Source organism: Callithrix jacchus, chromosome 15, assembly GCF_049354715.1.
Source record: "Callithrix jacchus isolate 240 chromosome 15, calJac240_pri, whole genome shotgun sequence".
NCBI classification, from domain to species: Eukaryota; Metazoa; Chordata; class Mammalia; order Primates; family Cebidae; genus Callithrix; species Callithrix jacchus.
The window spans coordinates 17,124,032-17,137,266 of NC_133516.1; the positions used below are offsets into that span (position 1 = coordinate 17,124,032).

Below are 13,235 nucleotides of genomic sequence, written 5' to 3' on the forward strand. Positions count from 1 at the left end.
TTTGGAAAGAATGGACAATGGGGTAGGGATTCCAAGAGAAGGGGCTAGCTGGACAGGTAGAATCTGCAGTTTTGGAGATGGGCCTGGAAAGTCTTTTAGGTTCAAGAGGAGAAAGCTAAACGTGCAAAAGCCCAGAGGCAGGAACTAAAGGAATTGGTGTGTGTGTATGTGTGTGGTGGAGGAGGGGGTGTTGGAGGGTACAACTTATAGTTGGAAAAGTCCATCAGGATTCGGTCATAAAAATGAGGAAGGGGAGGCTTAAGGGTATGAACTTAATTTGGTTGATATTATTAAACTTTATCAATCCATTATCACACAGCTAATAAAGACATACTCAAGACTGGGAAATTTATAAAGAAAAATGTTTAATTGTCTCACACTTCAGCATTCCTGGGAGGCCTCAGGAAACTTACAATCCTGGCAGAAGAGAAAGCAAATATATCCTTCTTCACATGGCAGCTGGAGACAGAAGAATGAGTGCCCAGTGAAGGGGAAAGACCCTTATAAAACCAGCAGATTTCATGAGAACTCACAATCACAAGAACAGCAGGGGGGAAATCACCCCCATGATTCAATTATCTCCACCTGGTCCCTCCCACGACATGTGGGAATTATGGGAATTGCAATTCAAGATGAGACTTGAGTAGGGACACAACCAAACCATATCAGGAACCTTTACAAGATTTGCAGTATGACATAGTGTACTGTGCTTCGGGAATATGGATTTGATCACTGGGTAGAATGCAACAACAAACTGAAAAACTGGGAGAGTGTTGGAGATCACCAAATTTAAGGAACTAATTAGATAGAGAAACTGAGAATACAGAGGAAGTGACTTGCCAAGAGATTGCACAGTAATTTAGGGTAAGAACCAGAAACAAACATTTCTCTCTTGTCTCTCTCCCCATGCTAGTCTTTTTTTTTTTTTTTTTTTTTTTGAGACAGAATCTAGCTAGAGTGTCAATCCAGCCTAGAGTGCAGTGGTGTGATCTTGGCTCACTGCAACTACCGCCTCATGGGTTCAAGCACTTCTTGTGCCCCAGCCTTCTGAGTAGGAGGGATTATAGGCATGTTAGGCGTGTGCTACGACGCCCAGCTAATTTTTGTATTTTTAGTAGAGACAAGATTTCCCATGTTGGCCAGGCTGGTCTCAAACTCCCAACATCAGGTGATCTGCCTACCTCGGCCTCTCAAGGTGTTGGGATTATGGGCGTGAGCCACTGTGCCCGTTGCCCATGCTTGATTGCTACTTCCAAAAGGCTGGGCTCCTCTCACTTTCCTCCTCCTTTCCGTTGGTCTGCTTGCATTCAGGCCCCATCACTTGAAGTTATCTGAAAGAGGAGGATGAGGACTTCCAAGTAAAAAGGCAACCTGTACAAACAGAGATAAACATGGGGAGGGAAGATGCGCTTGGAAAACTACCAGAAAGAGGGTAGAGGGTAAGGCATGTGAAGGCCTGGAAGAAATGAGGCTGAAGGGAGAAGTATGTGCCAAATTATGAAAGTCTGTGCAAACCTTACTAGAGGCATTTGACCTGATGGCTTTTAAGCTGTCAGAGGCAACAGCAGATTGAGATTTACCTTCTAACATCCATGGCCCTCTTATTCTTATTTTACTAATAGAGTCTTCGGAGCTTATCCTCTTGGTCAACTCTAGGAGATCATAAGTTCCCTATGTTGGAGTGTTCAAACTGAGAGCAAATGGTCACTCAACAGTGGATGAGTGAGGTGCCAGGTTGCCAGGGATCAGGGTGGAATCTCAGCTTATCTACCCTCAGCTGAGTAAGAGCTTACTCAGCTCTTAACACAGAGCTAGTACTTAACCTCTATGGGCTTTAGTTTCTTCATGGTTAAATAAAAAAAATAATAATACCAACCTCAGAAGGGGTTTTGTGAGAGTTAACTGAATCGTACATGAACAATCCTTAAAATATTGCCTGACACTCCAAAAAAATGACTAGCTTGAGCTATACAAAGGCCATGTGTACGGACTGTACAAAGGCCATGTGTACAGGACTGTAATGGATGCAGGCAAAAGGCAAGACCTGAGCCCTGCTTGCCTAAAAGTCTTTTGTGACATTACTGAACCCATGAAAATGCTGCTGGAGGCCTTTAGGCCAGTTATACCAGTGTGCTATCCTTGGACCAAATGACCCCCCAACTCCACCTGAAATTCTGTGCTTCTTTCAGCCTCTGAATTGGTAAACCAGTATTTTTCTCACACCAAGTCTCTAAATTCATACAACCTGCCCATTTTGTGTAAGCCCCTGCACATAAAAAGTTGTCACAGGAGGTTGAGAAAAGTCAGAGTATGAAAGAAACCAGAACAGGAAATGGGAATGAGGCTTTTGGTGGGGTTAGCACTAATGACAACACTGTATACGGTTCACTAAGCATCCAGATTATGACTTTGGTGCTTACCCTCCTGGAGAGTTCCTCATGAGTCAAAATTATCTTTCATAGTTAACTTTATACGATGCTCGTGCTAACACCACGCTCACCAGGCTCCTAAACAACTCACATACATTTCAGGAGAAACAGTGACTGTCTGCAACACACCCATACAACAGTTTTAACACAATTAGTAGCATTTCTGGATCCAGCACAGTACTCATAATGTATATGATGGAAGAAATGAACAACTCTAATTATTCCTTGTTAAATCTTATTAGTCCTTATTAGGACCCTATTATTCTTTATAGGTGGGTTACTGAAGAAAAAAAAAGAAATGCTGGTCAAGTCTCGTTATATTCCATGAGTTTTGGGATAATCCACTTTTACTTCATGTGACACTGAAATTCTGTTCATAATAAGTAGTACTCAGAATGTGAGTATGCTACAATGTTTGAGTGAACTGTGCTGTAATAGAATCTGATCTTTTTTAAACCTCAGAACAAAATCTAAGAGCTCATATCTCCCATTTCAAACTGTGTTAGTTGTAAAGATAAAATATTTTATTATTCTGTAAAATGGGTGGTTACTCTCTATCTCGTCTCTCTGCTAACTGCATTCTTTTTTTTTTTTTTTTTTTTTTGATACATTGTCTCGCTCTGTCCCCCAGGCTGGAGTGCAGAGGCGCAGTCTTGGCTCACTTCAACCTCCGGCTAATTTTTGTATTTTTAGTAGAGACAGTGTTTGGTCATGTTGCTCAGGCTGGTCTTGAACTCCTGAGCTCATGTGATCTGCCTGCCTCAGCCTCCCAAAGTGTTGGGATTCCCCACCATGTTCATATTGTTGTATGTGTACATTAGATAGTTGAGAGGAACAGGGAGGTTAGGTAGTCTTACTCCTGAAATGTCTGAATTCAAACACTTATTAAGCACAAGGAAGATGCTTAATAAATCCAATAACATGTGTTTTCACATTTCTGGTCAAAAGAATCCCACTTAAATGCATCCTCAGAAGAATTTCAACACTTTTTGGAGTTTTTATGAATAGGTAGCTCATGGTATACTCTCAACAGTTATGAATGGAATTAGGTCCTGCTAGAGATCAGGGCCAGGTATGGAAAGATAAAGGGATTAGTCAGGAGACCTAGATGGGAGGAGCGGAAGTCAGGTGCTTGGGCAGTCAGTTATTTTGTGTCGGGCAAGTAACGTTCCTTAACTTTTTGCCTGAAGTGTAAAAGCGGGCCTATGCTTTGTCCTATCTAACTCACCCGAGGATACAATAACCCGGTGAGAAACTGCTTTCACGATATGCTAGTATGAGGGATGATTTTAGGTATCAACAGGAGAGTAGTACAAGGGAAGGCCGTCTCAGGCATGGAGCGCTTTCCAGGCAATGGCTGCTGCACATCATAACCCCCTAAGACAGTAAGTGGTGGTTCTCATCGCCGTTCACACTTACAGTTGTCAGAGGAGGAAAAAAAAGCCAACTCAGACCTTCCAGTAACAAGCAAGTCTGTATTCAAACCAGTTCACCCAGTTCGCAGACTGTTTTGAAGCTATAAGCATAGAGCAAGCTTTCTGGGCAGGGCTCAGAAGTAAACTTTAAACTCAGGGATTCATTTATTTGTGCACAGCACAGAGGAGGAAGTTGCCCCGAAGCAACTGATTGCCATTGATATTCAGGGCTCACGGTCAACCAGGACCTTCCAGGAACTGGCTCTGGGCCAAGAGCAGTATAAGTCACTGGGTGGTCCGCGCAGCTCCTGGCTATCTAACCTGGTTCGAGCTTCGGGGCCAAAAGGGAGCCAGGGCCCTTCCTGGAGGCGGGAACCCGAGTGGGAGGCAGAGCGCCTGGGCCCGCTCCTACGTCTGTTGAGAGACGACCCTGCAGGAGTCACTTCTCTTCCGAGAGCCTCAGTGTCCTCACGTGCCAAGCGGACGGGTTGGAAGTTGGTCTTTGCCAGCTCTGACACCTTGTAAGTTTTGAGTCTTGCTGGGAATCCAGGGCGGGGCTCATGAGGAAAATCTTGGAAGGGGATTTCAGGGCTGGATCTCTCCCACTCAAGCTCGGTGCCCTAATTTGACGCCTTAATAGGAGCCGCAGGTTTTCCCGTTTCTCCTGGAGCCCCCAGACGCGGCCGCTTCCTCCTACGTCTCCTTCCTTTTCCTCTAGCAGAGGCAAAGTCTCCACATCTCCCTCTTTCCCTTCCTCCTTTGCAAGCTCCCTGCATTCCCGCGTCTCCTCCTCTTCCTCCCAGGAAATGCAATGCCCTCCGTGCGCCCACCTTTTGGCAAAGCCACCGCCGGCTGCGGGTTTCCCCTCCCCCAGCCAGGCGAGCTCTGCGCGGCGGCCCAGCGGGCACACGCCTTCCCATACCTTACATGGACAAATGCGTGCAGGCAAAGTCAGGAATTCAGGCCCCTGACGTCAGCCTCCAGCGTTCAGGGCACCGCACTGGAGACCGAGGGGAGGGGGTGGGGACGGTGGGGAGGAAGGAGGGGGAAAGGCACCAACCAGCAGCCGCTCCAGCCCTGCCGAAGTTTCACTTTTTGTCTGTGGGTTCGTTCCCGGGTCCCGCGCGAGCTTTCCTGGGATAAGTAGCTTTAGCGACCGGGGGAGAACCCGGCGCTGCAAGGTAAGGGCTGGCTGCACGGCGCGGGGTCCGGGGCCCGGGGCGCGGGGCGCGGGGCGCTGGGCGCGGGCGGCGCGCTTGAGGAGGCCGGTGCGGGGTGCGGGGCCGAGCCTGTCCGGGGCTGGGGACAATGGGAGGGGGAGTGCCCGGGCACCTCCTCCTCTGCCTCTGCCTCCGCCTCCAGCCGCCGCCGCCGCCGCCGCCGCTGCCGCCCCGGCTGCCTCCTCCCAGAGGTATTGTTGCAAATCCTTCCTTCCCCTCTCCCTCCGCCCGCGGGCGCCTCGGGAACCCCCAGCCCTCCCCCGGCGCGAGCGCCTCAGGGGTGGCTGGAGCGCGGCGCGCGTGCCCTGCTCTGGCCTGGCCCGGCCCGCTGTGCGGAAGTGTCGGCCGCGGCCCAATCACGGGGTGCACGCCATGGGGGAGGGGGGCGCAGAGTTTTTCGGACAGCGTGGACCCCAGGCTAGGCGGGGTTGGAGCCTTGCGCGCCCCCTTCCCGGACTTTTCTGGGCGCCCAGGGGGCGGGGCCACGCCCATTCGCTTAGAGCTTTCGCGGAATCGCAGTTGTCACCGCGGAAAGGGCCTAGACGCAGCCAACCAAGTCCTCCCATTTTACAGTTGGGGCGGCTGAGGCCCAGAGAGAAGCAGGGTCGCCCCCAGGTTGTTTACCAGAGGCCAAGCCGTAATTCAAATACTTGGCTCCGGACTTGAGTTCGCTTTCTCGAAGCATTTCTCTCGCTCCCTGTGTGTGGCAGGCACTGAGCTGGGTGTGTAGGACGTTGCCCTCAAGGAAATCTCAGCTGAACCTAGGAGTCAAACCTGGTCCAGCGTGGAAAGTGCTAAGTGCTGGAGGAAAGGCATAGACAAAGTTAAAGGAAGTTGCGGGGAAGGGGTTTGATTTTCTGGTCCCTGGGACGGCCCTTTGGAAAGTCCTGCACTTAATGGGGCTTTTGAAGGATGAGGAGTTTCCTGAAGCTAGCCAGCGGCTTGGAGGAAGACATCTCTTCCAGGGAACTGTGGGCCAGAGAAGATGAAGCAGCGTGGGAAATGGAGATGAAAGTATACATGTTGTTTAGTTGGAGGCAAGAGGTTGGAGGTGGGGGAGGTTGTGACATAAGTTGAGCTAATCAGTGGAATTGTGCCTGGGTGCTTGGATAGGGCAGAGTCTTTGGAACCTCAGAAAAAGGACCGAAAAATCTCTCTGGCTGCCCTTCCCTTGGAAGGGATCCAGTTTTCCCTTCCTCAGCACAAAACAACCAGTGAGAACTCAGGGTCTTCTTTGAGCGCTGTTACTTCTACCAAACTCACTTAACTGTGTTTTCAGTCTCCTTTCTCTTTTTACTCCTTCCCCTTTTTCTGCAATTCTTGCCTTTCCTGAAAAACTCATTCTCACTTAGGTGTTAGTGACTTAATGGCTTACCTTTCCCTGCATATGGGCATTTTAAGAAAGCCTAAAGTGAAGAAAGGGAAAGTGTGGATAGGCACCTTTAGAAAACATCTAGCTCCCTCTTCCATCCTCCCCCTACCTCAACTCTTAATACACACAGTAGGCAAAGGTGGTTGCTACTCCTAGAGCCTAGGTGAGTAATGGTGGACAGCAGGGGGCTAGGACAGCCAGTAGGGCTTTCTCCACCTCAGCGCCAGTTTTTCTGCTTGCATAGTTCCTGCCAGAACCAGGGAGCAGTTAAAGGAAAGAGTATGTGGGCATGGTGTGGTAGCTAACGCCTGTAATCCCAGCACTTTGGTAGGCTGAGGCGGGCAGATTGCCTGAGCTCAGGAGTTCGAAACCACTCTGGGCAACATGGCAGAACCCGGTCTCTACTAAAAATACAAAATATTAGCCAGGCATGGTGGTGGTTACTTGTAGTCCCAGCTACTCGGGAATCTGAGGCAGGAGAATTGCCTGAACCTGGGAGACGGAGGTTGCAGTGAGTTGAGATCATACCACTGCACTCCAGCCTGGGTGACAGAGGGAGACTATGCCTCAAAAAAAAAAAAAAAAAAAAGAAAAGGTAAGTGTGTATTTTTGCATTTAGCTTCTGCAATGCAGCCCCCAACCCCAACACCAAGCCTTTATAGTCTAGAATGTAGGCTCCAGATGGGATTTTCCTAATCTGAATGGTAGGGGTAAAAGCCTGGGGCCTTCTGGTCAGGCGATTCCCCCAGAGGCAGGCTGTCTGTAAGCAGCATGGGCTTAGAGTTGGTTTTGAGTGTAGGCAGAGGGAGAAGCCAAGCTGATGAGCTGCATGCTATGGCTGGGACTTGAGTAGGATCTTTCTTGGAATGACACATTCTGGTGAAGACAGTTCCAGGAAGCAACAAACAGGAGAGGTAACTTGGTTGTAAAGGGCCTTAAAAATGCCAGGCTAAGGAGTCTGCATATATCTTAAAGTCATCATTTGATGGTTTTGAGCAGGCTGGGACGTGATTTAGAGGGGAGCTACTGGGGTTGGGAAGCCTCCTGCCACCCAATTCTAATGCGAGAGGTAATAATTTGGCCTAAGAATATTATTGGCTGGGTGCGATGGCTCATGCCTATAATCTCAGCATTTTGGAGGGTCGAGGCAGGTGGATCAGCCTCGTCAACATAGTGAAACCCTATCTCTACTAAAAATACAAAAATTAGCCAGGTGTGGTGGCATGTGCCTGTATTACCAGCTGCTTGGGAGGCTGAGGCAGGAGAATCACTTGAACCTGGGAGGAGGAGGTTGCAGTGAGCTGACATTGTGCCATTGCACTCCAGCCTGGGAAACAGAGCAAGACTCCATTCCCCTGGCCCCCCAAAAAGAATATTATCAATTGGTTCTTGTTCATTTACTTGACATAGGTTACTGAGTACCAATTATGTATCATTGGCAAATATGAAAAGCTTATAGCAGGTTCCTGTATTTTTTTTTTTTTTTTGAGACGGAGTTTCGCTCTTGTTACCCAGGCTGGAGTGCAATGGCGCGATTTTGGCTCACTGCAACCTCCGCCTCCTGGGTTCAGGCAATTCTCCTGCCTCAGCCTCCTGGGTAGCTGGGACTATAGGCACGCGCCACCATGCCCAGCTAATTTTTTGTATTTTTAGTAGAGACGCGGTTTCACCATGTTGACCAGGATGATCTCGATCTCTTGACCTCATGATCCCCCTGCCTCGGCCTCCCAAGGTGCTGGGATTAACAGGCTTGAGTCACCGTGCCCGGCTGGTTCCTGTATTTTATTGAGACAAATAAGTTGTATTCAGTCAATTCTAAAAGACACTTTTTCACATTTTAATATCACTGAAATGTGGTTGTCTTATAATCACAATGTGCCATAGTTGTGTGGCTTTTTTTTCATTCTAAGTTGGTAATGGCACATCTTAGAGTCAACGGCTTAAATTTGATAAAATTGTTAATCATGTCTTTTATGACTGTACAGTGCTTTGCACTTTATAAAACAGTTTCCGATCAGATATTTCATTTGAATCTAGGTCCCCTGAAAATTAGATCCAGTGCTGCTGCCACCTTCATTTTAACCCTTGCCCAAGGTCACGTAGCTAATTAGAGATGTGCTCAAAATTACAGCCCAGAACTTTTGCATCCTGGTGATGACATGTGACTTTACCCTGCTGTGGAGCTGGCATGGGTTAATTGGGAATGGGGCAAGAGCTAGGTCGGATTTGATTTCAGAACTATGCTTGAGATGCTGGAATGATGGGGTTTTTGTACATGGGCCGAGTGTAACTTGTAAGAACAGGGTAGCCTCCTTAGCCCAGGGATTTGCTGCATTAAACAGAAAAAAAGACGGAGATAGAAAATGGCAGGTAATATGGTAAAACCAGGGGTTGGAGCCTGCTTCCAGTGAAGCAGAAACTGGCTAGGCCCTGAGAGTACAAAGATGAAGTGTACATGGTCCCTGCCTTTGAAGAGCACACAGGTGTGTGGTGTGTCTGTGTGTATGGGGTGGCGGGGAAGATGGAGTGGGCCGTGTCCATGTATTAAGTGCTTTTGCAGGGTGAGTTTTGGCTGCTCTTCACTGAGAAGGCTCACCCTCAGGAGAGTCATCATAGGGAGGGGTGTCTGAGCTGAACCTCTAGGATTGAATAGGAGTTGTCCAGGTGAAGAAGGACAGGTGAGAGAGGGACCTTTTAGCAAGATAGTAGTAGATGCAGATGCAGGGAGAAGGTGCTTTATTATCCAGGCTGTGTTTTGTATGGCTATCCATGAAGAGGACAGTGGAAAATGGAAAAACAAATGGACTTTTACTTTTTAGTAAGTAAGGTTTAAATTAATTTCTGTAGGGGCCTTTAAATGGTTTTGTAGCAATTCACAGGAGAATACGGCTGGGCAGGGGCTCTAGAGTCATCTCTGTGGGAGTAATTATTTAGATGGTAATGCAGGAGGCATCGTACCACTTTTAGTCTGAGTGAATCTGGGACTTTGACCCTGGGCTGCAATTAGAGGCTCCAAGCTGAGTATATTCATTGGTGGGTGGCACTTTCCTGGAATATGGCTTTGGAGGGCTGTACTTGGCTTGAAGAAACTTGGTAGAGGTGAGGAAGGAGAAGAGATAATCACATTTCTGTATGCGGGAAGCTAGTATTTGGGTGAAAATCTATTGGCTTGAGGAAGCATATGAGGTGGAGCATGAAGGCGAGGGGAAGGGTGAAAAGATTTCAAGTGTGTTGTGGAAGTCTGCTGTAGGTTGCCTGGAGGCTTGGAGGAAAAGGCAGGTGCATTCTTTAGTTTTTTATTTTTATTTTTAAATTTTATTGTTATACTTTAAATTCTGGGGTACATGTGCAGAATGTGCAGGTTTGTTACATAGCGTGCCGTGTGGTTTGCTGCACCCATCAACCCCTCATCTACATTAGGTATTTCTCCTGATGCCATCCCTCCCCAACACCTCCCCGACCCCCAACAGGCCCCAGTGTGTGATGTTCCCTCCCTGTAACCATGTGTTCTCATTATTTAACTCTTACTTATGAGTGACAACATGTAGTGTCTGGTTTTCTGTTCTTGTGTAGTTTGCTGAGAATGATGGTTTCCAGCTTCATCCATGTCCCTGCAAAGGACATAAACTCATCCTTTTAATGGCTGCCTAGTATTTCATGGTGTATATGTGCCATGTTTTCTTTATTCAGTCTATCACTGATGGACATTTGAGTTGGTTCCAAGTCTTTGCTGTTGTGAACAGTAAGGCCAGTGCATTCTAAATGTTGGTCACATCAGTGAGATTGGTAGGTGGATAGGTAGCTGTAGGGTGAATGGGATTAATGCTTGGAAGCAGATAAACCACAGAGTTGAGGCTAGAAAATGTTTACTTCCTATCATTCTTTTAATATAGTAATATCATTTTAAAACATTTTTGAATACTTACCACCTATTTGTGTAATTATGTTGATTCATTCAAATAGGTTTTATGATTATCAGTCTCATTTTGCAGATGAGAAAATGAATTTGGTGAAATAAGGTTACACAACTACCAGGTGACATTGAAACTTCTGCCTGATTTTATAGCCTCTTCACCAGTCTTTTCTATGCCTTCATGGATGAAAAATTCAAATCAACATTGCTGGTCTGTGTTCTTCCCTGGAATTTAATTCAACCCAGGTTGAATTAAACAGCCCTAGTGGGGTCGCAACTACGGATTCGCATGGACAAATAGGCTTCTCAGTCGCACACTGGTGCTGTCCTAGCCCCTTTTCTATCTTAACATGCTACATTGGTGTCGTCTCTTCCCAAACTGGAAAGAATAAGCCGTTCTAGCAAATCATCTGCGTTTCTCAACAGAGCCCTCCTCCCAGTCCCTTGTTGTGATAAGGATGAAGAGAGGCAGTTGGGTAGTACAGTAACAGTGCCGAAGTCTTGCTGTCAGTCCTCGCCTTCGATCTTATGGCTCCTGTAATGGTGCTATGTGTTCTCTGGTGCTGAACCTTGTAGCCTCTGTGTCCTCTAGGAAAGCTTCCTGGCTCACGGCTCTGAGGAATCAGCTATAATCCTTCCTACCACCTACCTCAGTTAAGTGGGCCTTTTATATTTTGACAATCCACAGATAAAGGCATTAATAGTCTCATTATTGTGTGGTGAGGGGAGACAGACCCCAGGATGTTCAGGAGCTGTTTAGTGAATGAGCGACGTTTATGGACACAAGTACGCGTGCATCACCACTTCATCTTACATATTTGCTTGTCTGCCTCCTCTCCACTTTAAAATAAGATGCTTGAGGATTACAGTGATGTCTGCCTGTTGGTAGCTGTATTCCCAGTGCCCTGAAGAGTGCCTGACACATGGTAGGCACTCCAGAAATACTTGCTTGATGAAGAGAGGGAGTAAAATAGCTCACTGCAGCCACAGGATAGCAATCACAGGGGAGGGGAACTGTTTTTACTGCCCCAGAACCTTGAGCCTGTTGTTGCTGCCACAGGTGGCACTGGGCAGTCCTGCCAGCAGAGTGAAGCTTGGGGGACTGGAAGTGTGGAGTTGAGAGTTGTGAGATTAACTATGCTAAGGGTAATTGCAATTGTAACTGCTCTTTCACTTTTCCCTCACACAGACAGGTGGTCTTGAACATTCCGCTGTTTTCTTTTCTTTTCTTTTTTGAGACAGAGTTTTACTCTGAGTTTTTCTTTTGTTGCCCAGGCTGGAGTGCATGGCGCGATCTCAGCTCACTGCAACCTCCGCCTCACAGGTTCCAGTGATTGTCCTGCCTCAGCCTCTCAAGTAGCTTGGATTACAGGTGCCCACCATCACATCTGGCTAATTTTTTGTATTTTTGTAGAGATGAGGTTTCACCATGTTGGTCAGGCTGGTCTTGAACTCCTGACCTCAGTTGATCTGTCCACCTTGGCCTCTCAAAGTGCTGGGATTACAGGAGGGAGCCACCATGCCAGGCCCTCTGTTTTCTTAATCCAAGCCTTTTCCTATGCTGTTTTCTCTACCTGGAGTTTCCATCCTCTCTGTCTCTGCCTGTTGTAACCCCTGTGATTCTAGGATCAAGATCAAAATCTGCCTTGTGCCATGAAGCAATTTCCAGACTCCTTACACCTTCCAACCCACACATATCTGTGATCTGATACAACTCAATTTCGTGTATTGAGTTCAGTACTTGTGTACAAAGCGATTACTGTATGCTGGGCAGAAATGCTAGATACTGGTTACAAAGGAAACTGAGATAGGCTCTGGCTTCCAGAGTCCTCATTCTATCATAGGAAAGAAACTGAAAGAGAAGATGCTAGTGCCCTAATAAAGTCATGAGCAAAGAGCTAATGAGAACACGGAGAAAGGAGTGACCAGTCATCTAGATGAACTGGCGAATGCCTATGGAAAAGAAGACATTGGGTTGGGTTTTGAGGAGTGAATAGGAGTTTACATGGTGGACAGGAGTGGAAGAGCTTTCTAGGCATAGGGACCTTGGTATATGTGCACAGGCTTGAGGCCTAAAAGTGTCTGAGGAATGTAAACGTGTATTTGGAGATCACTGTGAGAGATGGGGCTGGCTAGGGAGTGTTAGTTGGTAAAGGGCCGTTGGACCCAGCTAAGGATGATGGCAGAGAGGTGGGAGAGAGCAGCAAGGCTTTTATTATTTTTTTTGAGCAAACGAGGGCCTTGTTGGATCTGTATTTCAGAGAGCTCTGGTGGCAGAGTGAGGACAGGTTAAGACCAGAGGCAGAGACCCAGCTTAGAAGGCTGCTGAAATGTTTCAGGATAGGAGAGATGGGCCTGTGTCAGGTCAGCAGAGTAGGGAGGGAACAATGGATTCCCAAAGCTGTTTGCTGCTAGACTAATATCAGGTATTTTAACTCCTACTTTTTTTCTTTCTAATTGTTTGATAGCTTATGAGTCATGGCTGTTTTTTTATACCAAAATACCAAAGTAGTCAACAGGAGAAGCAGCAAGCATGGACCGGGGCCTTCTTGGCCAGAGTGATCTGATCCTTTGTATAGATACGGAAACTGAGGCCCCAGAAAAGGGACAGACTTGCTCCATCACACCCTTGTCAGCTGAAGTGGAGTTGGGCCACAGACTTTGCTCCCAGGCCATCCCTGTTTCCAAGCATTTTTCATTCTTGATTTCTGCTGTACCTCACACATTCCTTCCCCATTCCTCCTTCTTACCTCCAGGAGCTTCTCTGCTTTGGAGAATTTTAGGAGAGGATGTAACTTGGAGATCATTGTATCTTAGGCTTGAAACTTGTGCTTCATACTGTGAAAGCACTTGGATTAAGATGGCTTCGTTTGAATGTGTGTGGTC

General features: G+C 47.2%; 2 protein-coding genes across 27 annotated transcripts in view; one reads left to right on the top strand and one right to left on the bottom strand.

The window, feature by feature from the left end:
* Nucleotides 1–348: 348 nt before the first annotated feature.
* Nucleotides 349–7,024, bottom strand: LOC128929704 (uncharacterized). Of its 7 annotated transcripts, none has more exons than XR_013527204.1 (2): nucleotides 4,767–7,024; nucleotides 349–1,331 (listed from the first exon to the last, which is right to left on the bottom strand). XR_013527204.1 is itself a non-coding variant. In XM_078350498.1 (2 exons), exon 1 carries the CDS (start codon nucleotides 5,554–5,556, stop codon nucleotides 4,933–4,935), a length of 624 nt encoding a protein of 207 aa, XP_078206624.1. In that variant the 5' UTR covers nucleotides 5,557–7,024; the 3' UTR covers nucleotides 349–1,331; nucleotides 4,905–4,932. The 7 variants fall into 7 exon arrangements, 2 of the variants coding, with proteins under 2 accessions (XP_078206624.1, XP_078206623.1); XR_013527203.1 differs by having other exon boundaries at nucleotides 349–1,371; XR_013527202.1 differs by having other exon boundaries at nucleotides 349–1,371; nucleotides 3,849–7,024.
* LPP (LIM domain containing preferred translocation partner in lipoma) overlaps nucleotides 4,061–13,235 on the top strand; it is a 745,086-nt gene continuing 735,911 nt past the window's right edge. For 15 of the 20 annotated variants that reach the window (XM_054245473.2, XM_078350483.1, XM_078350489.1 and 12 more), the window contains exon 1: nucleotides 4,867–5,025. The gene's annotated coding sequence lies outside the window, so the exon portion shown is untranslated. Of the gene's footprint in view, nucleotides 4,366–4,866; nucleotides 5,026–13,235 lie in introns of those variants that run through there. The other 5 variants (XM_035276043.3, XM_078350484.1, XM_078350478.1 and 2 more) reach the window with 1 other exon arrangement.